The sequence below is a fragment of the Stegodyphus dumicola genome, chromosome 1, assembly GCF_044657685.1.
Source record: "Stegodyphus dumicola isolate Sdum_Otavi_A_Nest chromosome 1, ASM4465768v1".
Lineage (NCBI taxonomy): Eukaryota > Metazoa > Arthropoda > Arachnida > Araneae > Eresidae > Stegodyphus > Stegodyphus dumicola.
Window position 1 is genome coordinate 99826452 of NC_140768.1, and position 27893 is coordinate 99854344.

The 27893-nt window shown below is 32.0% G+C and overlaps 1 protein-coding gene across 9 annotated transcripts in view; it reads right to left on the reverse strand.

Moving 5' to 3' along the window:
* Nucleotides 1–61: 61 nt before the first annotated feature.
* LOC118180895 (uncharacterized) overlaps nt 62–27893 on the reverse strand; it is a 111258-nt gene continuing 83426 nt past the window's right edge. For 5 of the 9 annotated variants that reach the window (XM_085818196.1, XM_035349957.2, XM_085818197.1 and 2 more), the window contains exons 10-11: nt 27248–27351; nt 62–3550 (exon numbers count right to left, since the gene is read on the reverse strand). In XM_085818196.1, coding sequence (XP_085674322.1) covers nt 3388–3550; nt 27248–27351 — 267 coding nt within the window. In that variant the 3' untranslated portion in view covers nt 62–3387. Of the gene's footprint in view, nt 3551–13282; nt 13849–16576; nt 17330–27247; nt 27352–27893 lie in introns of those variants that run through there. The other 4 variants (XM_035349959.2, XM_035349958.2, XM_085818202.1 and 1 more) reach the window with 4 other exon arrangements.

Sequence of the window (27893 nt, forward strand, 5' to 3'; positions counted from 1 at the left end):
ACATTTTAATTTTTTTAAATAATAATACTGGAAAAATGTATAAACAGCAGCCTTTGAATAATAATTTTTATATCCTTTTTTATTTGGAAATGATAATAATAATACAACTAACCATAATGATAATCATCTCAACTTGGTTAAGATAATCATGACTTAAAAATTTTTTTCATGCACTTTTTTCAAATTATACAATGAACAATACATAAAATATTGTGCAGTGTCACAAAACAACTAAATTTAAACCTGAATTGAAATAAAGTGTTCAGTAACCATATTCTGTCAGCAACTAGTGTGCCCTGGACATCTTCAGAACAGACTGGAGAGAAATGCAGTTTATTAACTTTTAATTTAGTTCAAGGTTATTTATCTAAATTAAAAGTTATTAATTTCCTTTAACAATATTAAAAAATTGATTTTTGGTTAAAATATTATTTATTTTTAACACTGAAATTCTAGATGAAGTACTTGTCTATAAAGAATATACTTATAATATGCCACACATTAATAAACAAAAAATGAAAAAGAATTGTAGAACAATAAAAATTATAAATATAAAGAAAAATATTTATTTCTAGCAAGCTAGATTTTAATATGTACTATAAAATTGGTTTTAATTGTTTAGGTATCTTTTCAATTTCTAAGGTATTTAAATAAGCAATGAAAATACTAGCCAAAAGATACGAGGAATTGAAATTCACAAAAACTTTGATTCTGATGTATAAAAAAAAAAATGTGTTGTATATACTTTTTCTTTTGTTATATGCTAGTAGGTTAGAAGGTGGTTGATTTAAACAAAACAAAAAGGGGACGGGCAGATTTGCCTACAAAACGGCTTTTTTTCCAATGTAAAAGTATTTACATACAATGCTTATCATACATTGATTATGTTTTTGTGTTCATTTATTATTGTGTACAGTTTAATATTGTTGAATGCAATGGCTCATTACCAGCAGTTCTGGATCATTCAAAGTGCACAATATGACCCTGTGGTGTACTTTCAAGCTTCCAGTTTCAATTCTTTGTGTTTTCTTCTCCTCTTTGGGAATTTGTTAAAGATGTTGATATATATGTCACTTTTACTCCACACATAAGATCTTCAGAAGTGGATTCTGCAGCACCGGATTCCATCACTATTGTGCAGTTAGATTATGTGCTGCACAAAACAAACTGCTGCATTGATGCATATCAATTTAAAAGTGTAACCCATATAAATGTTATGTCATTATCTTTTCCCTATAAAAGTATGCAAAATGGATTTACTATGCGCCACAGTTTTATAATATTAATGTATTTAGGTAAAATATTTGAGGCAAACTCTTCCCATAAATTCAACAAATAAAGTTTTTTTGCCATTCACATAGAAGCCAGTGCATTACACTATAAATTATTTTCCTAATAAATTCACTTGACTCCCCGGAATTCACTATACTGAAACTGTCATCAGAATAAAACACGACTAAATCTTGCATATCACTGAAATAGCAACAGCACTTAAGAAATTCTGTACTAAATGTAAGTAAACAATAAAGCTTTATAACAGATGGTCTTCTTTTAATATGGTTTATCAACGTATTTACCTTCCAAAATTTGGTTTCATTATTATCAACATGAGTTTTAATATGAAGATTAATTTTTTACTAAGAAATGAATGAAAAGAAGGTACTATATATTAAGACAGAAATATTTTACTTTTCTCCAAGAACAAACAAAATAATGCTTTCACTCATTGTAAAAATCAAGTATGTAAAAAAACATTCTTCGCAAGAATCTTCTGGTTCAACACGTTAATCTATAAGCATTATGAAGATATATAGATTTAAAATACATGGAATGAATACATTTATTAGGTGAATATTTTTGATAATTATATTCTTGTTTGTGACAATATCCTTAAAAAAAAAAAAAAAACTTATATGTGTTATTCCAGTGTTATAAACAGTAATATAATAATTAATTAAGATACGATTTTTTTCAAAATACATGTTTTTAAAGCATTAATATAGGAAGTTTATTAGAAATGAAACTAAATTTTTTAATAAACCTTCTTTTATGGCTTATTTTTTACAGTTGTATCTAATCTGAACAGACATCAATAAATTCAGATTTGTATCTTGGAAACAATACAATATGTACATTACAGTTCAAGTTATTAATAAATGTACTGAATTTAAAAATAAAAGGTTTTTAATGCAAAAATGTTAACAGATTGCAATATATGAATATTTTGCAATCTGTTAACATTTTTGCATAACTCAATATATATTTTTAAATCTATGTACACAAATGACAAAAATTACTATGAAAAAATTTTACATAGTACTCATTTATTTTAAACTAAACAACAATTAAATTTTTGCTTTTACAAAAGCAGTATGATAGTTATTTCCTTTAACAAATCTATAAGCATTTCATAAATTTATATTTAGAACAATGTCAACACAGTATAAAATTTCCAATTTGCAATATTTTATGCACTTAATCTACACAGGTACATGAGAATATTAAACAATTTTTTTTTTACTAACATAGCTGCAATTACACAATTCTTGTAATTTTTAAACATGATTAATAATGAAAAATGAAATATATATGTATTCAATGCAACAAGTATAAATCACTATAAGTATAAATAACAATTGCATAAAATACAAAAAACTTGCAACAATAATAAAATTTTATCATTTAAGAGGAAAATAAAGTTGTTTTCTTATAAAAATAATTTCTTATTAAAAGCATAATGCTTTAATTATTTTGGAATGTCTTCCTTTTTCTTCTGCTAATTTTATGGTACTAATTGTATGATATCTCAATTTAGACAATCAGTTACTTTGCTGAGTTTTTTTTTTTTTTACTTTAATTATGTAAGAATGTTAAAAAATATAAATATTCTTTTATGACCATTTTATCAGATAAAAAGAGGGAAAAAACTGCCAGAAGTAAACAAGTCTTATATTTATATAACATGGTTATCCGTTGGTGCAACAGATGCACACACAACAAAATCTTGGCAAAGTTCAATTATATTTAAATGATTTATTACAGAATACTGTATTTTTAAACACAATGGCGATGTGACCCCCAAACATCTCAAAACACATATATTTTTTCCGTATACTGTACATATCAATGAAATTCCTTTTATGGTGCACTATTTGCTATTAAAAATAATTAGAAGTTAAATAAGAATTAAAAGTCAATTTTAATGTATTAGATTTTTTTAGAGTGTTTACTATAGCAATTCTTTCCCTCTTTTTACCCTTTCAAATATAAAAACTAAAATACATTATTATAAAATTTTATCTGCCCACACATTTATGTATTAGAGCAAATATAGTGTAACAATTCCTTATGCAGAGCAAATGTCAAATGCATTTAATTTAATAGTTCCTAATTCATATAACTTTGCCAAAAATCAGGATCATCATTAGCTTTTAATTGAAAATCTGAAATTGCCAGACAGAGTCGTCGGACAGCAGACAATAAAACATCCAGGGGGTAAAAGCTGATGCAGATGCGTATATAGTTGGAAAAGCTGCCAGAAGGAGATGCCCTAAAACAGGAGAAAACAAGTCATAGGTATAAAAAGTGTTATGACCTCAGAGGTAATCTGTATTATACACACAGTTGCAATACATAACCCTGCAAAACTAAAAAATTGCACGAATAGAGAAATTTATAAACGCCTCCTTTCAAAAACCAAAATTAAAATTTGTTCATGTCAACCCATAAATATTTTTAAATTTTTAGGATAATTTATATTAAATTTCCATTAAGAATGAAATATTTAATTTCTACATATATAAGAAATATTTCTTTCATAAACTACTTAAAAATTCTATCAAACTAATGTTCCAAATTCTCAGACTTTTGTATATGGTGATATTTGCTTTTATCCTTCTTAAACCCTGGAAAGCTAAAGGATGATGCAGAAAATACTTATTTGTAAACCTTCATAGATTTTATGGCATGATGCATGTATAAATTTTACAGATAAAAAAATTCTGATCTCTCATTGCAAATACGTTCTGTAACAAAGGACATTTGCAATTATTCCCTTCTGACAAAAATATGTTTGACCTTCAGTGAAATACTCAAATATGTTATAGGGCAGAAGAATACTAAACACAATAAGCACAGAAAGCAGGAAAAAAAAAAAAAAAATATCAGTCAGTGCATTCTAAACGCGACAAAAACTCAGAGTTCTGTTGTGTTAGGCTGCGTTCAAATGGTGGCATAAAGGGCATAGATGCATAGTCATAAGGGCATAAAATACGGGACTTCCGTTCACACCTGCGAGACGGAGTCTAAGCTGCGGCCAATGAAAGACACTAAATTCACACATGCGTGGATGCGTCTACTCATTTTGTGTACTGGTTTCCCCCGTTTGCTCTGCTTGTTTTGTTATTTTGTGTCATGGCTTTTTCAGCTCACCACAAAGTTTTACTGGTTCAACAGAATGCTCTTTTATCTGCCCTTCTTATTAGTCAAGAGGTAACGGAAGAAGGTAAAAAAAAAAAAAAGAACGAAATGTCTAGAGATACTTTTCTGGAAAGTCCAATACTTGGTTGGCACAATGAGCTTTTTCCGAAACTCAGAAATGGAAACTAAGATTTTTTCTTTAATTTCACTCGCATGTCGATAATAATTATTCTTAAAGTTATAATACTTATAATAGTTATTCTTCAGTTAAAATTATTATTCTTATCTTTCATTTAAATTATTTGCTTAATTAATAGCAGTATTTTAATATTTTTTTCTATTTCATAGAAATTGTCTATTGTGAGTGAGAAATTGAGAAAGAAAAATTATTTATTGTCTCTTGTGAGTAAGAAATTGACACAAAAAAAAAAAAAAAAAAAAAAAAAAAAAAAAAAAAAAAAAAAATTACATGGGGAAACCTTGACACCATCTGAGAAGGAATTTTTGTGGATAATTCTGCAAACTGGTATGTTTACATAATATGAGTAATTCAAATTAAACTCCGCTCTGCTGTGAGATGTCTGTCATACATGTAAGTTTCACTCACATCTGTTGTCAGAAGTAATTACTTTTAATGATTTCTCATTTGCTGACAGATTATAACAATTCTTCACTCACTGGCAGACATGCATATTAAAGCACCAAAAACAGTTTAATTTCAACACATGCTGTCATTTCTATTTACGACCAATGTCTCAAAAGTAATTTCACATTGTCAAATTTTAGGTACCCAAGTCTTCAAATATAACAAAATTATAATACCTTATCCAGGAATTTCTATCAGAGAAATAGCATGAATTTAATGATCAAAATTCCATTCAAATAATAATCATAAAGAGTGGATAATAAATAACAAATACTATTCATTAAATTATAATCCATGGTTTGAATTATGTGTGCTATTCAGTTTCATTAGAAGTAAAATCCTTTCATGGAGAATGTAATTAAAAAACAGAACAGAGCATCTGTTTCTTATATGCGGCAACACACTAGTTGCAGGTCGAACTGAAGTGAAGTACTATCGTTAGAACAGCTCTCGCCAGTTTGTCTGCAGCTGTCTGTTGCCGTAGAAACGAACCATGACCCATTTTTCGTATGGGTGTCTTGAAGATTTACTTCTCAGTTTTCCACCTTGCCGCATTTAAAGATAATTTGGCGATATTCACATCTTGTTTTAGTTTCAAGTAAAATGCTTGTTGACCCTTTGCATCGACCCCGACATCCAATTTCCGAAAATGAAAATTCGATGGTATAGATAAAGCTTTTGAAGTCAAGAAATGGTCTTTGATTTTACCGTGTGAGGTACAATTCTCTGAATTTGCCATCCCTCTAGATGTACAATGAGTAAAAATATATCAAAATAACTTGTAGGGAAATAAATTTAAAAATCCGTGCTTATTTTTGAAGACATGCTATTATTTTGCTTCTTTTCTGTTTATTTGTTTGCTTGCAAAATCATAGATGACATCTTAGAAATCTACTTGATTGTTCCATTCTCTGTAATATAGTACAGATGCACTTCATAAATGTAAAATAAAAATTAAATTTCTACAGTTCTCCCCTCTAGCTAATCTATTGTGAACATTCAAAGCAATTTCTTTAGTCTTTAAATGACATTCTACTATGTTTTTATTAAAAAAATTTGTTAATTTATTGCTTGTGCTTTAATAATGACTAAAAATTTCATCATTAAATGTATATGGAATCATCTGAAAGTAAAAGTGTTTATCTACATACCCATGCTCTCATTAAATACTTTTTGCGAACATTTCTTCTTTTCCCATACCTTCGAACTAAACCAAAAGCTGGTCAATTTAACTGCGAAAGGAAGCGAAGGTGAATTAAAATCAAAACTGCTTTTACCTTAATTACCAGTGGTTTAGGTTAGTTTATGTGATTACAAAAAGCCTCCACTGTTAAATGTCTAAGAGGAGGGATGGCAGCATGGACAACAATCAGTCAATTTTTTGAACTGAGATTTATCTGTGTGCCCAAAACCGTATCATGCTGCCAACATTTCTTAAAAGTTAAATTGTTGTCAATCCATGTTTCATCAATATAAACAATGTGGCGTTCACTTGCCCTGATTTTCCTCATTTCGCGTAAATAATTGTTCCTCCAAAATACAACACAAGGTTTTTCGATGAGAATTTTTCTTTTATTAATGCATTTCTTCCAGCAAAAATTCATTGAACACAAAACTTTGCACAAAGAGTCTTTTTGCCATAGAAAGTCTCTTTCTGCCTCAAGACAGGCAGTAATTTCCTCATAGATTTCACTTTCTTTTCTTAGATGTAAAAGTCTTGTATTGTCTGCCGTATAACGCATTTGTCAAAACCGTCAATTTCACACTTATGTTTAGCAGGGCTTTTACATTTCTCTCCAGGTGTATTTAGAAGTTTATTTTCACCCATTGTTGATGCTTCGTGTTTAATTGTATCCTTCGATACTCCAGTAGCTTGTGATGTTCTCTTCAAAACTTGAGGAAGAGGAACTACTAAAGAGTTCACCGAAGCTTCAGAATCGCAAAATTCTGCAACATTGTACACAATTTGACGTGCCTGAAACTTTAAAGGTTGACCTTTCTTAAACTGGAAGAGCATTTTAAAAAATTGGCGATTAACAAAGCACTACGAAAATCCAGCTGAATAGAAGCAAATTTAAACAAATACCAGTACAAAAGATATAACCATGAGAATAAAAATAGCTAATAGTAATTATATAAGGATTAAGAAAAGATGTGTACAGCTGGAATGAAACCGAGAAGACGAATGATAAACTCTTTTCCCTTCAGCCAACAGTCCCCCAAAACAAAACAGTAAAGCAACCCTTGGTTCGACCCTATTTGATATATACTAGCCCTGTTGCTATAGCAACCGCCACCCGCCAGACACCGTGGTGGGAGCTGTTCTTGCCGTAGACAGACACTAATTGTCAATTGATGTTAGTTTGGAATAAACGATGTGCTATGTGAGCGTGTTATAATGAACTTAATTATAGATCAAGAAATATTAATATGATTCATGGTGTAGTAGTGTCGAGTAGTATTACAACTAATTGCCCAGCAATCCCTTTGGTTGTTTTTCCTCTCAGCAGATGCAAGAAGGAATTTTGTCGCCCACCGCAAGGCCTAAGTTTCGACGGATATTTGGCCAAAAACTGGTGTAGATTCAAGCAGCTGTTCTAGATTTATATGAAAACTTCAGAAAATGCTTCAAACGATTCAGATGTGAAAGTTGCTTTATTTTTGAATGCTGCTGATGAGGAAGCAGTTGAAGTGTTCAACACGCTCAGTCTTTCAACAGGAGATCAGGGCAACTATGAAAAAGTGCTTGAAAGGTTTGAAGCTTTCACGATGCCTAGAACAAATGTCGTGGTGGAGAGATTTTTTATTCAATAAGAGAAAACAAGAAGAAGGGGAACTTTTTGATTGTTTCATGACTGACCTGAAAAAACTGGTAAAATAATTTGCAGAGCGACTCTGTCGTACGTGATCGCATTTTTCTTGGAGTATCAGATACCAGTTTACAGGAAAGGATGCTTAGAGAAAATAATCCAAGTTTGGAAAAAGCAACTGATTTAGGGAAAGCTGCTGAATCAAGCAAAGCTCGTGCTCAAACATTAAGAGAATACAATGTTGACAGCGTAACTAGAGAGAAAGTGAAGCAACAACAGGCAGGAGGAGCCAATGCAGCCATAGCAGTGAGGAAGCACAGAGGATGGCGCGGTGACGCTTCAAATACTGAGACGTTTTTATGTAAAAAATGAATAGACATCACGTTAATGGACAAAGCCTGGCATATGGAAAAAAATACTTTAATTGTGGCAAACTTAATCACTTTTTGACTATGTGCAGACTGAAACATGTCCAAAATGTTTCTCAGCGTGATAACGCAGATGTATATAGTGAATCTGATGATGAATTCTTCGTGAATTCCATAAATGTCCAAAAAACTAAAAGTGTGTGCTCAACATCGTCTACAAAAGAGTGGACTAAAACTATAATTGTTAAAGGGATAACTGTGACTTTTAAGTTGGACACAGGGTCTGAAGTGAATGTTTTGCCTGTGAAAACTTACAAAACACTGAGTGCTAAGAACTTCAATCTTATTTTAAACAAGTGTAATGTTGTATTAGAAGCATTTGGGGGGGGATCCAAAGTTAAACCTGATGGGTCATTAATGTTACAATGTTCCTCAGATGGTGAGGATCGTACTCTAGAGTTTTTAATTGTTTCTAGCAAGCATATATGTCCATTATTAGGAATTAAAATTGATTATTAGAATTGATTGTTAGATGGGGATAGTAGTGATCTTTGTACTTTTAGCACACCATTTGGATGTTATAAATTCTTAAAGCTTCCAATGGCTATTTCCTGTGCACCTGAAATGTTTCAGAAGCACGATCTTGAAAATTTTGGTAATATACCAGGAGTATTGGTCTATTTTGATGAAATCCTCATTGCTGCTAGCACTGTACAAGAACATAAAATTTTGACAGAGGTCATACGACAGAGCTAAAAAACTCAATATTAAATTCAACAAGCAAAAACTTTAATACCGGGTTAGTGAGGTTAAATATTTAGGTCATTTATTTAATGTATCAGGCATGCGACCTGATCCTGATTGAATTAAAGCTATTACTGAGTTACAGGAACCTCAGAATAAGCATGAATTACAGCATGTTTTGGGAATGTGTAATTATTTGAGGAAATTTGTACCACATTTTTCAGAGAAAACAGCCATATTAAGGGAACTTTTGAAAAACAAAGTAGAATGGCAGTGGGTACAGCTACATTCTAAAGTATTCAGGGAAAATAAAAATAAAAAAAATAAATAAATAAATAAATAAAAAATAATAATTAAATAAAAAAATTTAAAAAAATAATTTCCAACGCACCTACCTTAGGAATATTTGATAGCAGTAAACCTATCACTATACAGAAAATTGCAACCAGAAAACTATTTGATGTGTATTCATGATATTTATAATGACGAGGAATTTGATTTAAATCATATCGAAAGACGGAGTACATCGAGATGAAATACTGCATTTAATAAGATTTTATAAACCAAATAAAATAAAAACATCTGCCCTGAAGATAACGATAGTGCTGACAGATCAATTTCCAATTCATTGCGCGCTGCGACGTCCTCCACCCCCACCCCGCAGAGCAGCGTGAAATTGATAAACAGATTTCGGAATGGTTACAGAAACAAAGGATATGCCTTTATCCATTTTTTGCAGTAATTCCACTTTTGTGTTTGATGGACATCGAAACACGCTTTCGCTTTGTAGATTCTTTGACAGCTCCAGCATTGGAAATTCTTTTTGACATAATCGAAAGTTCAAGCTCACTTTTATAAAATTGCTCAAATAGTCTGCAAAAAATAATAAGCTGCATCCAATTCGAAGATTAAGGAACAACACAATCTGCAACATTAACTGAAATAGATAATTAGATCATTTTAGCTTAGCTTATACTGTCCGTTATACGCACATGCGTAAATGTATTCTGCGCATGCATAAACGTATTATGCGCATGCGTAAATGCATAATGCAGTTACGCATGTGCAGAAAGTTTGTAGCTTTGAGGTCTGGATTAAAGACTTATTTTGAGGTCCAGATTAATGACTTTTGACTGTATAACTTAAAACTGAAATATTTGCCTGGGAAATATATGTATATTGCAGATTTACTGTCACGTTCCTTTATTGACAGACACAAATGAAAACATGTATATGACAAAGATTGTTCATACACTAACAAAACAACTGCAAATGTCTGACAGTAAGAACAGGGGATTTCAGAAAGCTACATTAGGAGATGAAGGGTTAATTTTAGCGAAAGAATATTGGCAAAATGAATGGCCTTTGATTGTTAATAAAGTTCCTAAAGAAACAAGATCTTATTTATATTTAAAAACAAGTTGAATGCTTTTTTATAATAATCGAATCGTAGTACCTGGAAGTGTATGTTAAGTATATTATTGCATGAAGCTCACTGTGGGGTTGAAAAATCAAACGCTAAGGCTCAACAAGTACTATTTTGGACAGGAATCAACAGTGACATTGAGAATATGATTTCTAAATGCCTAATTTGTGATAAGTTCAGGCTTCAAACAGTAAAGAACCTCTTGTTTCTCATGAAAATCCCAGTTTACCTTATGAAAAGGTTGGTGCTGTTATCTGTGAGTATGCGGGGAAAGTTATCTAGTAATAGGCTGTTACAGAGGCTGTTCACACATTTTTAGACAATGTATATTGTATTCACAAAACTAAATTACATAAAAATTCTTGTGTTTTAAATGTTCTATTTGACATCCCTTATTCTGAACTATCTTTCGACACCGCAATTTCCAGGATAATAATGCCTTTTGAAGTGGCAGAAGAGGTATTCTATCCCATTCCTCCCGAACAGCTTTCAAGAGTCTTGTTAGGGTTTTGGGACAACGTTTGGATAATGCAGTTTTTAAAAATCCGAAAGCACAAAAATCCATAGGTGACACATTGGGAGATTTGGTAGGGATATCAGTGAAGGGTATGGCCTTGATACCAGTTTTTTGTTCCATTTTTTTCAGGAAATTTACAGTGGATTTTGATGTGTGACTGCTAGCTTTGTTCTGATGGTGTCTCACAGATTGATGGCACTGTGGGTAAAGCGATGGTATTTCATTCAGAAAAATTGACGATAAAATATGTTCCTGATAGTATTTGGAGTTAATTTTGACATTTTTTTGCACTCTCTTTATTTTTAACTTGCCATTATAAGAAAAACCAGCAACAATGATGAATTCCTCAGAAAAACTTTCTTTCGATTCTTTGAACCATGTACTTAAATTTTTTTTCTCTCCTTTTATGATAATAAATTACTCTTTTTTTTTATTACAATCATTTAAATACACCTATGCTTCATCTATTGTGACAATTGTTTTCCATTTTTCTTTGGATAAGTGTTTCTCATATAGAATTCTGCAGCATGTCCTGCATTTAGCAATATGCTTTGGAAGAAGACAATGCACATTGCGTTTTTTTGCTTTCTTAAGATTTAAATCAATATTTATCATTTTATTTACAGTGGACACCGAGCATTTTAATGATTTTGCAACTGTCCTTTGACTAGGGAGATTTTCTTTTAACATTAAACAACGTACCTTTGCAATAGTCGAAGATGTCCGTTTTTTCCTTGGATACTTGTTTGGAATTTTTGTCCCACTTGAGGCTCCAATTTGACGTTTTTTCCTTTCTTGTTGATGATATTACCTATCACAAAACCATGACTCTCACATCATTTTTGGATAACGGAGTATGCATATTTCTCTTCGGAAAGAGCGTAAATGTAGCCTTCGAACCACTGCTTTGTTAAATTCGCCATTTTGAATAAAAACAAAACTTTCAAGCCACAGACGATAATTTTGACTTTTAAAAACATAGTACAATTACTTCTTTTGCAGGAAACGATTTTTTATTACTGCTTACCAAAAACATCTAAAAAATGTGCGAACAGCCTCTGTACTTAACTAAATGGGTAGACATAATTCCTCTAAAAAATAAAAGTGCAGTGGAAGTTACTAGTAAATTGAAATCAATATTTGCAACACATGGAATACCCAAAACTTTAATTTGTGATAACGTACCATTTAATAGTTGGAAAATGAAGAGTTTTGCAAGGGATTGGGAATTTGAAATAATCACTAGCAGTCCTTGATATAATAAATCTAATGGGTTTGCAGAAAAGTTGGTAGGTATAGCTAAGAGTTTATTTAGAAAAACAGGATTAGAGAAATTAAATGAGGCTTTACTGGAATACAGAAATACTCCAATTTCAGGTATACATTTATAACCAAGTCAAATGCTATTAAGTAGGAATTTAAGAACACGAAAAGGTGAGGAGTAAGCAGAAACAGGCTAAAATCTATTATGATAAGCATGCAAGGGAAAGACCTAAATTTATTCCTGGGGAAAAGATGATGGGAAAATAAATGGGAACCTGCTATGGTTTTAAAAAGGCATTCAACTCCTATATCATATTGGATTAGAACAAAAGGTAATAGGGTAATTAGACGGAATAAATTCCATTTAAGAAAAACTAAAAATCAGACGAATTTAGTGACATTAGACTACTATGATCTATGTAATGAGAATGAGGAAAATATAAGTAGTGAAAATCCAAAAATACATAATGATTCTCACCATCAAGATAATAGCAATAATATTAATCGTGATTGTGTATATAAAACAAGAAGTGGTCGTAATGTATATCGACTATCCAAATCTGATAATTATGTAATGCACCGATTCCTATGAATCTCCCAAAAGAGGGGAGATGTTACATATATGTGGCAACACACTAGTTGCTGGTCGAACTGAAGTGGAATAATTGTCAGTTGATGTTGGTTTGGAATAAACGATGTGCTATGTGAGCGTGTTGTTATGAATTTAATTATAGATCAAGAAATATTAATATGATTATAACAATATCAACACAAGACAAAACTGTCTACACTGTTGACTGTTGTTTTAAGGATATTTCACTACATTTTTTTCTTTCTTGGACTTCATAAGAGCATTTTCTCAAAAGATTATTTTTTTTTACTTATACAAAAAAATTAATCTTTTAAAAAATAATATTTGGGGGGCCCCCAAATATTATTTTTTAAAGTAATATTTTTACTGTCCCCCCAAATTTGATGTCCCCTTCTTGATACTGATTTGATGTTTTAGTAAAATTAATTCATAGTTTGTTTGGAAAGAAAATCAGCATTTGAAGCAAATAGCAATACAATATTTCCAGCTTTTTCAATAAATTTATTCTTAAATACAAAAATAATTAAACAGGAAGAAAACGATAGTAATAATTTATACAAAAATAATAAACAGAAAGAAAGTAATAATAATTTACGCAGAAAAAAATAAAATTTTTGCAAAAATGCATCTAAAAAATGTTTTTTATAATAAAATGAAAAATAATGGATGGGTCGTACACAGCGTGCATCATCCTGAGCTTAACTTTCGCTTTACGAGTTTCATCCATATTATTCAATTTATTGTGAAAACTCATTAAAAAATGCATGTCATCATCGTAGATTTCTTGCAAGATCAATTCATTCTTTCGTTTGAATACCATTACAACTCATTCGGATACGATATGCTCCATATTAAAAAAAATGTCGCCTTTGATGTAACAGCAAAATCTTCTGCAGAAAGAGGCTTTGCTCTGACTGGTCGATGCTTGTCCCAAACTCTGAACCTTATGCCACAAGCCCTAAACCAGATTTTGTGACGTAGCACGGACTGGTTGCCTTGGCACCGCAGCTTGTCTTTAACCACTTATGCCATTTATGCCCCCATCTGAAAGCAGCCTTAAAGGCTGGAAGATCTTTTTAAAAACAACATAACAGCTACATGTGACATTTGAATAAATTAATGAGAATCTACGTGTGTAAATTTGTATTGAAGAATATCATGGTCATTCTAGGATTATCTGTAAAATAATACTTTTTATTCAGTTTTTCTGAATAGCAGTTCTATAGATTGCACAACTAAAACAAAATAAATTGGATATATATATAAAAAAAAGGGATGACCTTTTAGATTAGAGTTAACTAAACTTTTGAATCATGCTGTACATATAAAAAAAATACGTACTTTAAAATGAACATTTTGCACACAAACTTTAAATTTTTGGAATTGCTCATTGATGTACAATTTCCACCTTTTTATACCATACTATTGCAATTTAGTAACATTTGGCTCTATTTTCTTCCTAATCTCTCAAACAATAACTACAGAAAATGGATAACAATTTTCATTTACTTGGTAAGCAAAAAAAGCACGAATTTATTACATGAGAAAAAGATGATCCTTTGTTGTAGGAAGTTACTATTCTATACATATATGTGTGTATGTGCATTTTCAACACTGTTACTTAAGGATAATCTTCATTTTCACTTGCATCTATATTATTCTTTAAATCCTATTCTACTTTGACAGATAACTGAGTTCTTAACAGACCTCATAAAACATTATTTTATTGTCTACAAATACACTGCCTTCAGGGCTACATGCCTGAAAATTTAAAACTGGAAAAAAAGAACAATTAATTCCAACACATTTGTAAATTAAAATCCTTACTAATCTGTGTTAACACAATCTGTAAATGTGCAATGAGTCATTGGTTTTAGAGACGAGAATTCAAAACGAAACAAATTGCATGCAGCCACATTTTGTTTCTTTCTGTCCATTCCCCACTAACAGAGGACCAAGCATGCTGAAGAACACACTGCATTCAATTGATGAAACACAGGCAGTAAGGACTTCTCCCTTTCTCCCACATTATGAGAGACTGGTAAATCATATGTTATTGCATGTACAAGGAAGCGGTATTCGTTGTTTAACAATGAACTTGGAGGAATTTATCACTATTTCTTAGTAGACAAGAAAAAAATTTTCTGCAATGAGGTTTAGATTGTTTTATGTTCTTAATTTAATGCTGACTAACTCTCATTTCTGAAAGATATAAAGTTTCACATGACATAGTATACACGATTTATTCAGTCTATAGACTATGTATCTTTTCTAAAAATTTGACAAGATCCTTTCAAAGATATTAGCTTTTAAATTTCTGGGGCACGGGAATATTAAAAATCAGAGACCTTGCTCTTTTTTAATGGACATGTATACATACATAACAGAAGATTACAAATACAACATAACAGAAGATTCTCAAACTATAAAATGCAGGGGAGGAGGAGTGGTTTAGTAGTTTATGACAATAAAAGAAATTTTTATTTTCATCTTTTTAGAAATAGTGCTGTCAAATATGAATTTAACAGCTTCACTCTGTTATTAGTATCTATTTTAAAATACAAAACAATTTTGCATTATATTAGAACAGGTTTCCACATGCAAGTGATCTAGAAGGTTCTACAGCCCTCTGAATAGCTACACATATCATTCTCTATGCTAACCATACCTGAAATACAATAACATCAACAATATCAAAAGACTTCCACTAGTTTCCCATTTATTCTATTCTAGAGTCAGTAAAATGTTTTCTAAAGGCCATTTTATTGTATGCTGTTAAGTTAGAATACAATGCCACCTATTGGATACAGAGAGAAACTGGCACTTGGCCATCTGGATTCGGCTAAGCAACATGCGAGAGCATGTACTAGAACTGAATATAGTTGATTACCATAAATAAATTAGTTAGTTCTATATGTATAATAGAATATAATAATGTCCTCTAATTAGTTTAGAATCATAATCCATCGTCAGTACAGCCGGAGAAGCAAACAAATTGCTGCCATTAGCTAGAAATAAAACTTCGTTAAAAACGAAATTAACTAGGTTAGAAAACGTAGTGAAGTAATATGATGGTAATTTGAATAAAAACAAAATTCAAATAAAGTATAGATCCCTTCGAAGTATTCAAATGGATATTAGAAACTTGAGAAACAGATATTTCAAAAGCGTTTATAAAAAAGATGTCACAGCCATCGATGAAGAAACTGTCAAAATGGAAGAAAAAACGGAAGTACCAGAGGTAAGAATTATGGAAATTCTATCATCTATCGCACATTCTGAATATGAAAATGATTGTAATAAATTTGATTCTAAAGTACAAATTCGTTTGCCAGAATTACCAATTCCTAAATTTTCTGGTAAGTATACAGAATGGAACAATTTTAAGCTGCAGTTCGAAAACATTATAGCGAATATTACTCAATTGACAGAAGTTCAGAAACTCTACTATTTAAAGGCTGCATTAACTGATGAAACAAAAAATCTTGAAACTGTTCATGATACTTTCAGTTCTCTATTTAAAGATCTTTCAGATAGGTATGAAAATTAATTAAGACGCATATAAAGTCAATAATGGATTTACATAATTTAACATTTGAATTGTCTAAAGGGATAAGATATGTAATAGATAATGTTACTAAAAACGTTAGGGCTTTAAATGCTTTAAAGCATGATAAAAATAATTTATATTAAATATTGCACTTCAGAAACTAGATGATGAATTGCACAAACAATTTGAATTAAGCATTAATACTACAGAAATTTCTAGGTTTGATGAATTACTTAGGTAGTACAGAAATGAATGACACAAATTCTGCCACACAACAAAATGCAATTTATTAACAAAAAATTGATAGTACATCAGTTAGAAATGATCCCTGCTCATGTCAATACACTTCTGCATCTGGCTGGGAGGTCCCGAAGGCTTTTGGTAAACCAGTTTGTGGGGGATGTTGGTGCACTACCTATAGACGCAATTCGGCAGAAGATTCAAATGCTGGACCCTGACTGTGTCTTTCATGCTGTCAAGCAAGGCGTAGTCCGAGGTTCACCCACTTTGCACACATATTTGTCATCTCCAAATCACCATGCACAATCGCCTGCAATGTTCCTTGCACAATCGCTGTCTCTTCCTGCTGCTGGTCATCCCACACTGACACTTTTGGCTGCAGTCTCTACTCCATTGCTGAACGTGGCCAACCAACGGGATACTGTATGCCTTGAGGGTGCTTTGTTCATGCACACCAACACCATGCGGTGATGGATCTTACTACCCTGTATCCCTTCGTTCCATACGAACCCCGCGGTTCAACGCTGACCGTGGTAATCACCTTCCGTCATTGCTGTCCGCAATCTCAATGACGATGGCGGAAAGGACAGGCGCTGACTTATACTGTTCGCTTGCGGCCAGATCCATCTATGCATTCTGAGTAGCTCACGCCCCCTTGTTTCTATTTCACTTGTTTTCCTTTTGCACAGAGTAATAGTTTCGCTGTGAGAACCGTTGTGTCAATCATTTCTATACGATCCAAGTAATTTTGTTTCTAGAGAAAAGATGTCAATTATTGGATAATATTGACTGTAATACTAATAAAGTGAAATATCCATTAGAAAAAAGTTCAAAATCAAAGGCTCTGACGGTTAAAGCCGATAGTGTTTTGGCTTGTGTGGTATGTAAAAATAATAATCATTCACTTCATAACATGATTCATTTTTTAAATCAAATCCAATTCAAAGATATGAAAAAGTTAAAAACTATAAATCGTGTTTAAACTGTCTCAGTAAGGAACATTTAATTGCAAAATGTAATTTTAAGTTTATTCAGATGTTCTGAATGTCATAAAAAACACCATTCATTAATCTATCGCCTGCTCAGAAACGACCTTACTGATCAACAGTTAGATAAAACAAAAACGGAAGCAACCAATGACAAAATTATAAACAAGAATGCAGATGGCTCTAATAAAAAATCAATCAAGTTGTCTTTTGACAGGAGAAAAAATGTGTTATTAGCCACAGCAATAGCATATGTTTGTAATTCAGAGGGAAAGAATTCCAGTTCCCGCAATACTTAATAATGGCAGCATGAGCTGTTTTCTATGTGAAGGAGTTGCCAATTTGTTAAATATAAAGAAAGAATTTATGCATCTGTATCCAGAATAAATGAGAACGTTATAAATATTAATTACCAACTAGATGTACAGATTTTGAATAAGGATTTAACATACGTAACTATTTAAAGCCGTTATCACATTAGCTGTTTGTTGCTGGGACAAAACGTTTGTAGCAACAGTTCTGAGAAACGGCCTTTGGCGAAATAGGGTTACCATCTTCACTTGGCAAACAGGCTGAAAGCCAAACAAGAATCAGTTATCGCTCAGAATGGCGAAAGTGACGTTTCCTTTCAAGTGACATTCACTTCTTCGTGTTGTTTTGTATCGCTCACACGCTTTTCGTTTTAAACTTTATTGTTAGTAATGGAAGATAATAGAAAGGTGATTGCTATCAAGTTAATCACTTTGATCTCCACTCTGGCACTTCACGTAACAGATAAACACACTTCTGGTTATAGCAATCAATTACATCAGTAATAGCCAAATTCTGTATACACCTAAGATTAGTTTAAAAACATGTGCTGGATAAGTCTATTTATCACACATCGCTTATGTGTATTTTCTGTTGTCTGCATTTCAATGAAAATTTGATAGCTCACTGGAAAATTTGTGACCTGGTGAAAGCATTTTGTGACTAACTTTATGGCTCATAATTACTGTTCTGTCCATTCAAATGACAAAAATCTATATGGCTGATATTTACCTCCTCACAGCCAGAAGATACTATTCAGCAAAATGAAGATCAAATAAAGCATATGAATACATGAGCAATCAAACATGTGCGAGTTGTTTACTGTCCAATAGAACACTCGGTAATATACCTAAAACACATTAATTATACCAACTCTAGAAATTAGGTATTCACATCATGAGTTTGTTTTATGGTTTGGTTTATTGAGATTACAGCAAAGCACACTAGGGCTATCTGCCTAAGGGAAGGGATGCCTTCGGGGAGGACTTTCTAAGGGAAACTGGCTCGTATACACGTTACACATGGGGAAAACCACGAAAGCGTCCATGCAGCCAGCCCGTTCGTGGGATTTGAACCTCGGACCGAACTACCAGTGTTCAGCGACTTTACCGCTCGGCCGCTGGTGGGCTCAGTTGGTTTTATGTGATTACCGCAAAGCCTCGAGGGATAACAACAGGAGGGATCCCTTTGTAGAAGATTTTTTAAAACTGGCTCGTATACCAGTTACAAATGGGGCAAACCAAGGAAACGTCATGTAACCAGCCCGTTCGCGGCATTCTAACCTGAGACAGAACTACCAGTGTTCAACGACGCTTCGGCCACTAATAGGCCCGTGCACTTAATTGGAAAGTGCAATTCATTATGTAAACAGACATGAAGGTGATAATCAGTTGTGCGCTGTTTTAAGTAATCAAATGTTATAAATGCATAGCTGTTACATTTCTTATTATTTATTAGTCATGTTTTTATTACGTAGATCATACGTATGATATAATTATGAATTAACCCAATAACAAAATGTGTACACTCTTTAGTACTCAAATACTCATCAATTATTTTTCAACTGATTATTACATACCCATAATAATTTGCAAAGAACTGATAACTATAGTTGCTGCCAATTACATAATCGTTATCTGAATTAAAAGTAACTTCAAATAAACTTCTTGGCAATGTTCATTTTTGTATTCATACATACATATATATATACACATCTAATAAGTCATATATTTACATACAGATAGAGAGATGCAATGTTTTAGAAGTTGTTCATATATTTATTAGTATTAATGTAATGAATAAGATTTATATTAATGAATGTATATACAAATGTTTTTCATCATGCATAATAATAAATCCATAAATTTTCAATGTTTCAATATGTAGCATTTACAATAAAAGTATAGTTTCTAATGTATTTATAATTCAAAAAGTATTTCATTAATAACATGAAAATAATAGACAAATTTAATGAGTATTCTCATTATTACATAAGCTATGCTTTTCTTTTTTATGCATCTTTTATGCTGTTTAAAATGTGTCACTGATTATGCAGTTCCGCGCATATACGAATGGATTTTAAAAAATTATTCAAATTTAAGAAATAAAATGCTATTATATAACAGTGTTATAATACACGATCAGCACGAAATACGACAAATTTGGCGAACTTTTGGCTATGAACAATTTGTAAACAAATCCGAAATGCAAGAACGTCGTAAAATACTGTCAACTCTGAAATTTCCACGATTATATATTTAATGAATATATACACATTTAAAAAATGACTCAGGCAGTTGTATTACAACAAAATAGCAATAATTAAATCGGCCTCTATTTCCACCGTCCATCACTTCACAGTGAGAGCCATCGCCATATTGAAAGTTACCCGTGATCCTTCAGAAGCTGACCTTTCGTCTGATTGGTTGAACGTTCGAGGAACACGTCTCCAGCCGGACCATTTTGGGAAAAGTTTTAAAATGTTGCTCGTAGCCAGGACACGTTCCTCCTAGCTAGACGAAACATTTCTCGGAAGCCTGCCGCTTAAAGCCGTACTACTAGAATCTCGTTTCTCGGAATTGTCCCGGGTAAGCGCGCGCGTCTACAGATGTGATAACAGTCTAAGTTAACTACTTGGTTATTTCTAAAATAACCAAGTAGTTAACCATAACCAAGTAATACCATCAATGACTTTACATGTGCAGTCATTAAATATTCCCATTGATACTGAATTTGAGTATCTGTAATTTGGAACAACTAACAAAATAGATACGTTACTAGGGGCCGAATTGTTCTTTGAGATTTTAAAACAAAGAAAATTTCAATTAGAAAAACAACCATTGATATTCCAAGAAACAGTTTTTGGGTATATCGCATCTGGTACATGCAAGAGTAACTCAGAAGTAAATTATTGTGGCTTAAAGTTCTGAACAGTGAAGAAAGGGTTGACAAAATTTTGCAAAGATTTTGGGAAGTTGAATCCATTGAAAATATAAAGGATGTTTTGAGAGAAAAAGAAACATACTGTGAAGAACATTTCAAGCATACTCATGATAGACAATTGATGGAAGATATGTAGTTCAGTTACCCATTAAGAAGATGTAGAATTAGGAGAATCAAAAACGCTGGCTGAGAAAAGATTGCTTCGTTTGTGAAATCAACTAGAACGTGATTCGAATATGAAAACATTATATAAGAATTTTATCAAGAAATATAAGGATCTAAATCACATGGAGGAAACTTAAGAACCTGAACACTAACTTGCAATTACCTTAGACATTATGGAGTTTATTAGCCAGAGAAAACCTCTACCAAGCTCCATGTTGTGTTTAATGCATCAGCGGTTACCAGTTATGGAAAATCACTCAATTCAATATTAATGAAAGGACGAATACCTCAAGATTTGTTTTCTATTATTATTAGATTTCGAAAGTACAACTATGCACTAAGAGCTCATGTTCAGAAGATGTACAGGAAAATACTTATTGAACGATCTCCTCGAAACCGAGTTGATCTTGTGGAAAGAATCAGTTGGTAGCCCTGTGCCGACTTATCTAAGGACTCTAACATACAGAACAGCAAGTGCACCATTCCTCACAACAAGGGTGATGAAGCAGTTAGCAATGGATAAAGTGAATGAATTTCCTTATGCCTCAAGCACCACACTCTGTTATGTAAATAACATTATTACTGAAGCCAATATGCTACAAGAAGACAAGCAAATGCAGATACAGTTAATCTGTCTTCTAGAATGTGCTGGAATGCAGTTACATAAATGGTGTTCAAATAACAGAGAATTATTGAAGAATAAAAGAAAGTGCAACTCAGGATTATTCCTTTCAAGTTACCGATATGCCTCAAATTACAAAGGCCTTGGGAATGTCATGGAATACGATTACAGAATGTTTTTCTTATGATTTAAAGATATTTAACATTGAAGAAACAGTGATGAAAAGAGATGTCTTATCAATGATAGGGCCACCTCTTTGATTCATTAGGTTTAATTGGAACTGTTATGACAAAAGCTAAAATATTTCTACAAAAACTTCGGCTACTAAAAATAAATTGGAATACACCTCTTCCTCAAAATGACTTTAAAGAATGGAAAAGATTTCTGCATAGTCTAAAAATAGTCAACGATTATCATATCCCTAGATTTGTTCTAACCAATGGACTTCAGCAAATAGAAATAATAGGATTTTGCGATGCTAGTCAGAAAGACTATGGTGCTGCAATTTATGTGAAATACATGTCATCTTTGAATGACTGTTCATCAAAACTTCTGTGCAGCAAGTCTCGCATGTCACCTTTGAAGTCAATTACCATTCCTCGTCTGAATCTTTGTGGTGCAGTTCTGTTGGTAAAACTAATGAAAAGAATTAATTTAGAAGTCAAACAAAAAAATCAGCATTATACTTATAAATTTTCGCAGGACTATATTTTTACCGAATCATCATCCTCAGCTGCAAAAGTGCAAATGAACGAGATGAGATAAGATAACATACACAGGAGTCAAGCTACTGGCGCCATCTGTTGATGAAACTAGAACTAAAACATAATTTCCTTAAAGGCTGAAGGCAAAGATGGATTGGAATTAGGGTCATAAACTAGAACAGAAAGATTTTTTAAATGTGAAATGCCTCTAAAAAATACAGTTCACCAATGGAAGATATTTTTTGAATAATTCTGGCACCAGAAAAATTTAAAGTGTGATTTTCGGATCAACAATGCTGGGCAACAGAAGACTTCTGTGTTTCCTTTTTTCTAAGATATGCCTCATGTTCCTTAATGCAAAATTTTAAGGCTCTCTTAGTTTGACCAATGTAAATTAAACCCCACTGTTTTACTATGGTTACCACACTGGTTACTGGTACTACGGTTTACCGTAAACCTTCATCGGTTTGCCTTGCACCACACTTCAAATCATATCATCCGACTAAAAAAAAGTTAGCTTCATTTTATTCCTATGTTTTCCGTGCTCTTCAAGTTTGCTCCTCCAAACTATCTCTTGATGAAGAACTAAATTATTTAAAAGCAGTAGCTATTGACAGAGGCTTTTCACCCAACATTATTAATCAAGCAGTTAAGAAATTCTCATCTCAACACACCAGAAGACACACTCTTGTTTTAGGAGATTGTAAGAATTCTGTTGTCATTCCCTTCTTTCCATCAATTAGCTATAAAGTTGCACGTATTTTACAAAAATTTAACTTTCGGGTCGTTTATTCTCCCATCAATAAAATTCCGGGTTCCATACTCAAGCACACCATTCTCGATATGAATTCCTAGGATTCCTTGCCAGTGTGGTTTAATTTACATTGATCAAACTAAGAGAGACTTAATTCACATTAAAGAACATGAGGCATATGTTACAAAAAAGGAAACACAGAAGTATTCTGTTGCCCAGCATTGATGGTCCAAAAATCACACTTTCAATTTTTCTGCTGCAAAAATTATTCAAAAAACATCTTCCATTGGTGAACTGGATTTTTTAGAGGCATTTCACATTCAAAAAAATCTTTCTGTTATAGTTAATGACCATAATTCCAATCCATCTTTGCCTTCTGCCTTTGACGAAATCATGTTTTAGTTCTGGTTTCATCAAGAGATGGCGGCAGTAGCTTGACTCCTGTCTATGTTATCTTATCTTATCTAACACAATATCTTATCTCGTTCATTTGCACTTTTGCAGCTGAGGATGATGATTTGGTAAAACCATCGAAACTAGTCCTGTAAAAATTTGAAAGTACAATGCTTGCTGTTCATGAGTGATACCCAGTTAGCACTCATAAGAATCCAGCTGAATTGATATCACATGCAGCTGAACCTAAGGATCTTCTTCATAATGATTTATGGCGGTATGGACCAACTTTCTTGACTAAGGAGAGGTTTTTGACTAAGCCTTATGAAGTAATTTCATCTGATATGGCTGAGGTGGAATTCGGCAAAGAACTCAAACTTATGAGGGCAATGACTTAGTTAATTTAAACATGAACTCTAATTCTCTTGCTTAAGATCATATTTTTAACATTAGTAATAACTATATTCGTATTATTCGTGTGTTGAGTTTTGTTTGCAGATTTAAGCCAATTGTAAAAACGAAAAAAATTAATACATTCTCTAACTGTTAAAGAATTGGATGACGTTGAGAAAATCATGATCAGGTTTGTACAATTACAACATTTTAAGCAAGGATATTCTATCCTTAAAAAATAAGAATTGTGTTGTCCATTTCTAGAAAATGATTCTTTTCTGAGAGTGGCCAATAGTAATCTTAATTACAATAAAAAATTTCCTTATGTAATGCCAAAAGATCATGTATTTACTACATTAATCTTTCAGTATTAACATGTTAAATATTTACATCTTGGTGTGCAAGCACTATTGCATCAGGTTCATAGTAAACTTTGGGTTATTAACGGTCGAGATATAGCTTGAAAGCTTGTACATGAATGCGTAACATATTTTAAGGTTAAGCCAATGTATATGAACAACTTATGGGAAATTTACTTGGTGAAAGAGTTAACCAAGGATTTGTATTTAATACTTGTGGGCTCCATGTTTCTGGTCCATTTCTCATCAAGTGTAAAAATCAGAAAAAGGGTAATTATGCAAAAATGTATGTTGCTATATTCATATGTTTAGCTACACAATTAGCTAAAACAATACATTTAGAGGTAGTAAATGATTTAACTACAGATGCATTACTTGCTGCTTTTAAAAGATTTATTGCTAGACATGGAAAATGTAATACCATAATGTCAAATAACAGTACTAATATAGTTGGTGCAAAATCAGAACTGAAAAAATTGCATAAAATAGTCCTTAAATTTAATTAACTATATCTTAACATCTGAAGGTATGCACCAAAATTTGGTGGTTTATGGAAAGCAGGTATTAAGTCATTTAAATATCATTTTCAGCATACAATCGGCAATTATAAATTGACTTTAGAAGAATTTTGGACTGTTGTCACACAGATTGAATGTATTCTCAATTATCATCCAATTTTACTTTTATCAACAGATGTGAATGACTTTGAAGCCTTAATGTCGGGTCGTTTTTTTTAATTGGACGTTCCATTACTTCATATCCTGAACCGGACTTGTCTTATCTTACAGATAACAGACTTTCTAAATGGCAAGTTATTACAAGTTCATCCAAGTTATTTAGAAACATTGGCAAACTGATTATTTAAATCATCTCCAACACCACACCAAATGGTTTATTAATAAAGAAAATTTAAAGGCAAGTATGTTAGTTGTGTTAAAGGAAGATACCGTATTTGACGGAATATAAGACACACTTTTCCTAAAATTGGTCTCAAAAAAGTTACCTGTGTCTTATACGTGAAGCACACGGGTTAACTTTCAATACTGAATGCTATTTTTAGCCCGGATAAAGGTCTAGACAAACATAACTTTTTCTACATCTGCCATAATTATTTTGTGCATGCATGAAATATCTGTCGCTAAAAAGCGCCAAAGCTCGAAGCTGATGTCGAAGTTCAAACAGGTTCGAGGTGACATTACGTCTATGGAGCCTTTCCTTCTTTACATAGGCTTCCTTTGACTCAGCCAACACGCGTATCGGTATCGATGCTACTCTGTATAAACGTGTCGGTATAGGTGCTTAAAACTATTTGTTTAAAAAAAATACCCTGGAAAATATGACTACAGGAAACAAGAGATTAAGCTATACAATTCAGTATAAACTAGCAGTGTTTAAACTGCACCAAAGTTGAAACAGAGCAGCATTTTGGTCCACCACCTACCGAAAAAATGATACGTACTTGGCGACTGGAGGAAGATCAACTGAAGACTGCTAAAAATCATAACCTTCGATGCCCAGCTCCATCTTGGCCTGAACTTGAAAATGCCTTAAAATGTGGGTGCTAGATAAGAGAAAATCTGGTATATGTGTTTCAACCAAAATGATAATCAATGAGGCCAAAGGATTTGCAGAAAAACATGGTAATCAGAACTTTTCAGGGTCTGAGGGCTGGTGCTACAGGTTCATGAAAAGGCAAGGCTTATCAATGCGCACAAAAACAACTATTGCACAGAAAATGCCAGCAGATTATGAAGAAAAATACTAGCATTTCATAGGTTTGTTATAAATGCACGCAAGAAAACTTCTTTTGAGCTTGGTCAAATAGGAAATATGGATGAAAGAGAAAGAAACCACATTTTAAGTTATTGTGGTACCGCACCCTCGCGCGGACTATTTAAACTTTTTTTTCCTTCTGTGTGGCCTTCTAAATAAGGGTGCATCTTATATGCCGTCAAATACAGTAACCTTTCACCATTTAAATGATCTTTAGCTAGAATTGTAGAAGTTTTACCTGATAATAAAACCAGAGTTGTTAAAGTGAAAACATCAAATGGTGTATATATTTAATGTATTAGTAAAATTTGTTTATTACATATCCAGGATAACAATGCTTAGCTTTACATTATTGTATTCTTATTGAAAATTATGCTTTATATTACAATGGAACTGTTTTAAAGAACAAATTAGATTGTAGCATACTGAATGTTTATGATCTTAAAATGTTATATTTATTTTATATTATATGGAAACAATGGAACTGTTTTAAAGAGCAAATTAGATTGTAGCATACTGAATGTTTACGATCTTAAAATGTTATATTTATTTTATATTATATTTATAATGAAAAAAACCTATTAGCTTTTATATTTATACTATAGAATTAGTTGTTCTTAAATTGTTAAATTGTACGTTTGTTTGTAATTTGCATATTGAAATTTGAAATTTCAATGGGCGGTGACATGTTAAGTTAGAATACAGAGCCATCTATTGGATATAGAGAGAAATTGGCACTTGGCCATCTGGATTTGGCTAAGCAACATGCGAGAGCATGTACTAGAACTGAATATACAGTTGATTCCTGTAAATAAATTAGTTCTCTATTATACAATACTCTGATTAGTTTAGAATCACAGAATCGTAATCCGTATGCAATAAAGAATGAAACTCACTGCAAGTTTGTAATGAGCATGTTAACTTTTAAAAAATTCGTGAACATCTGATTTTAATATTCTTATACTGTAGGCAAATTCTGATATCAAAAATCTATACTTATACAATACCTTATATGATTTCCAATTCAGTGTTAACGATATAACTTTCAAGAGCAGCTCTGTTCTCTTTGCATGCCAACATAATAAAACTTAGATACTGACATATCAACACTAAATACTCCAGTTTTTTAATACTCAATTAAATTTTAACATGTAATTATTAAGAACACATGCTTATATGATAGTATATACAACAAAGCTATAAGTTACATCAAGTATGCTTCATGAGTATCTTCAAAGTTTGGCAACCTATAATACTAATTGTAGTCTTACCTAATTCCTGGCATAAAGTCTACTTCATACATTTTCTTTGCAAATGGCAATAAATTACTTGAACTCATATTTTCAGGTAATTCTATCCATAGGAAATAGCCACCCTAAAAATTTTAAAGATGACTGAAATACTTTAAGCACACATACTTACATACTTTAAGTATTACACACTGTTACACCTCAATTGCATTTCAGTTCAAGATTTTGAATATTTTAAAGTTTTGATAGTTCTACAATATTAAAAATTATTAAAGAAATCAAATTTTCCAGTGATAGGATTTTCCTCTCTTTTTAAAAAGTTTCTTCCATTTCAGCTTATTAAAGTTTGACTATATTTGGTATTAAAAATTAAATAATTCATAATATTTTCAAACATTAAAATTTAAAAAATAAATAAATGTTGTCACTGCTTTAATAAAGCTTAAGTTACTTAAACCAATGGCATATTAATTGCATTAAATTTTTGTCTTCATTTATTTTATTTAATTACAATATGTGAAATTTACCAATAACTATTTTCTTACATAAATTTACCAATAACTATTTTCTTACATAATATAACATTCAATTATCAAGAAAATACTTTTGATGTTTCTAAAATTATGAAACATTAAAAATTCTTTAAAACTAATTCATTAATTGTGAA